Here is a 3,430-nt window from a genome sequence, read left to right as displayed (position 1 = left end):
AAAAAAGATATTTTTGTTTGTTTCTATTAATTTTAATTATTAATTGACGGCATGGCTGCAAGCTGGCAGAATCGTTAGCGAGCGGGACAAAGTGCTTCGCTGCTTTTCGTCCGCCTTTACCTTCTGAGTTCAAGTTCCGCCGAGGTCGGATTTGCTTTTCATCTCTTTCATAGGTCGATAAAATAAATACCAGTTAAAAACTAGGGGGCCAATATAACTGTCTCACCCTTCCCCTAAAAAATTGCTGTCTCTGTGCGAAAATTTGAAACCATCATTAATTGAGGTGCTGAATCGTTATCACGCAGGACAAAGTGGATAACAACATTTCATCTGACTTTACGGTCTGAGTTCAAATTTTGCCGAGGTCGACTTTGCACTTCATCCTTGGACGGTGATAAGATAAGTATCGGTTAAGCACTAAAGTCGATATAATCAATTCGCCAACTCCTCTCAAATTTCAAACCCTTGTGCCTATAAAGAAAGGGTTATTATTTCACAGAACAACACAGCTAACTAGCAGATTTGCATTCGCACTGGACAAAATGCTTAGCGGCATTTGCTCCGGATGTTTACGTTCTGACAGATTCTCATACTTAATACATCTATTTGAAAGTGGAAGCTACCATCAATTTCTCTGTCTATCCCACCAGTATATAACTGGCACTTAGATAATCGATGCCGAGTGAAGAAAAGAAAATTGGACAAGGGAGGGATTTGAACGTAGACCGCCGACCATCAAAAATTCTAAACACTATAATCATTTTGTTCGACACCCCAGCAATAGTATAGCCATGTAAATGTATTTGTAGCTACCGCGCCATGTTTGATGTGATCACCTTACCAAGAGATTGGCCGGTCGAAGTGAATTACCATGAAGCGAAAGCCTACTGCACCTGGATGGGCCCCGGCTACCGTTTACCTACCGAAGCCGAGGCGATGCTCATGAAAGGAACGATGGTATGATGTCTGCTTTTCAATTCTATATACCTGTTGCCCTAAACAATACACACACACACACACACACACACACACACACACACACACACACACACATATGTATATATGTGTATGTGTGGATATATACATGTATATTACTCTTTTACTCGTTTCCGCCATGCAGCCGTGATCATGCTGGAGCATTACCATGGTCTTCCTGACTTCCTCAGTCTGGGTGTTTCCCATCACCACTCCTGTATGTGCCTCTCTGTTCCAGCTGTTGGTACATTTGGTGTATAAGGGAGTTTGATTCCACTGCCCTCGTCTGTACCTCATGTTGGGCCGTTGGTTCATCCGGTATTGGAGAGAGGAGAATGTCTAGATCCTTTTTGAAGACATCTACTTCCACCTTATGCAAATTTCTTAATTTTTGTGGCACGGCATTGAAGAGCTGTGGGCCTTTGAATCCTAAACTGTTGCAGTACCTTGTCCTGAATTTAGATGGCGTGGATGGTAGCTTTGGTACAATACAATGGCGGCCAGTTCTGGCATTTGTATAACACTCAATGCCAAAGTTAGGTACTAGCCCTTCTAGGATTTTCCATATGTATATTATAGCATATCTCTAACGCCTTGGCCCCTGGGAGAAAGGCTGTAGCTTTCTCAACCTATCTCTGAAGCTCATCCGCTGCACTGTTTCAATGTTTTTAGTGTGGTGGCATTGGACTGCTTCAAACTCCGCTGTTAGTTTGGCACTATGTGGTGACCATAACTGGGAACAGTAGTCCGGGTGGGGCTGAGAACAAAGGTTCTCCACAGGGTCAACATAATTTCTTGGTCTCTTGTTATACGTATGTATATGTGTGTGTGTGTATGTATATACATACATACATACAAGCATACATACAGACATACATACATGCATACATACATATAGGCGCAGCATGGTCGAATGGCGAAAGTGTTCGCTTCACAACCATGAGGTTCCGAGTTCAATCGCGTTGCAAATATCATTTTCTGTTATTTCAGCTGCATCTATCTTGCCTGTAGTTTCCGTCCAATTTTACTCACGAGTGAAATTGGATGGAAACTGCAAGCAGTGGGTTGTACCTGTGGCATGCTGATTCTGCTTGGGAATTACGTTAAGGGCATACATGTCTGTGAACTGTTCATATAGTTACACGTTATTTTAAGAGCAGGTAATTCAGTTGATCAAACAACACCCAACACTCACTCACTCACTCACTCCCTCTCTCTCTCTCTCTCTCTCTCTCTCTCTCTCTCTCTCTCTCTCTCTCTCTCTCTCTCTCTCTCTCTCTCTCTCTCTCTCTCTCCCTCTCTCTCTCACACACACACACACACACACACACACATATGGGCTCTGTATTTTTATGTATATCGCTAGCGTTGCAGTTACTGCTATTTCCGGCAGCGAGCTATCTACCATTGACAAGACCGAAAGAAGCTGAAATCACGTGATCTGGTATTCCTATCAGCGAAAATAGCCGTGATTGTTTGTGGCTGGCAGTAGCTATGATGTGCGTTTGCGCACCGTAAAACCATGTGAAAGCTTTTCTCTCTTTATAGATATCGCAATATTTGTGTATTCTAACGCAACATCCAATTTTACTGCTTCTGTCGCTATATCTGTGTGTGTGTGTGTGTGTGTGTGTGTGTGGCGGTGCTACACCAGGAAGATTGCCCCGATGAAACATTTGAGCTACTGGGAGAGATTGAAAGCTACTGGGAGAAATATGTGGTGATAATCATATGTAAGATTCTAGAGAGGGTGGCATCAAACTTTGGTTTCGAGAGCTATACCAACCCCCGAACAGGATACCTCTGCACCGTTCCTAATGCCCCAGCCATCTAAAATAAGGACCAAGTACTGCAATAGCTTGGGTTTTCAAAGGTCCGCCGTCACTTAATATCTTGTAAAAAAAAAAAAAACTGAGAGATCTACACGGAGTAGGGCTAGATGTTTTCAAGAAGCACCTTGACCTTCTGCTGTCCAATATCCGAGATGAACCTACATCACAGCAAGAAACTCAAAAAGAGTGCAATAATATCAAACTCACTTCTCCATTGAAAGAGAATGGCCATCAAAAAGGTGGTAATAATGGTGGTACTACCAGAATAGCCACAACCTTTTGGTTGAAATGTTTAAAAGAATATTATTATTTGCCCAGCTGGCAGAATCGTCAATCTAACTGACTTACTCCCTCCATCAAAATTTTAGGCTTTGAGTCTTTAGTAGAAAGGATTATCATCATCATCATCATCATCATCATTGTTATTACTATTGTTGTTGTTGTTATTGTTGTTGCTTTGGTTTGGTTCCTGTTCGGTCTTATTCCTGGTAGGAATTACGGGATAGCAGGTTACTACCCATAACCTTAGGTATCCACAAGTTTTCGCCAGTCTTTCATATTATCATTATTATTATTATTATTATTATTATTATTATTATTATTATTATTATTATTATTATTAT

At 41.5% G+C, this 3,430-nt stretch overlaps 1 protein-coding gene across 1 annotated transcript in view; it reads left to right on the top strand.

Annotated features, from left to right (window-relative positions):
• The window catches only part of LOC106877452 (uncharacterized), a 45,164-nt gene that overhangs the window by 23,201 nt on the left and 18,533 nt on the right, over positions 1-3,430 (top strand). The window contains exon 9 of the mRNA XM_014926355.1: positions 810-957. Within this exon, the coding sequence (XP_014781841.1) occupies positions 810-957 (148 nt within the window). The remainder of the gene's footprint in view (positions 1-809; positions 958-3,430) is intronic.

This window comes from Octopus bimaculoides, chromosome 8, assembly GCF_001194135.2.
Source record: "Octopus bimaculoides isolate UCB-OBI-ISO-001 chromosome 8, ASM119413v2, whole genome shotgun sequence".
In the NCBI taxonomy this organism is placed as follows: Eukaryota; Metazoa; Mollusca; class Cephalopoda; order Octopoda; family Octopodidae; genus Octopus; species Octopus bimaculoides.
This window is presented reverse-complemented; position numbering and strand designations above follow the sequence as displayed.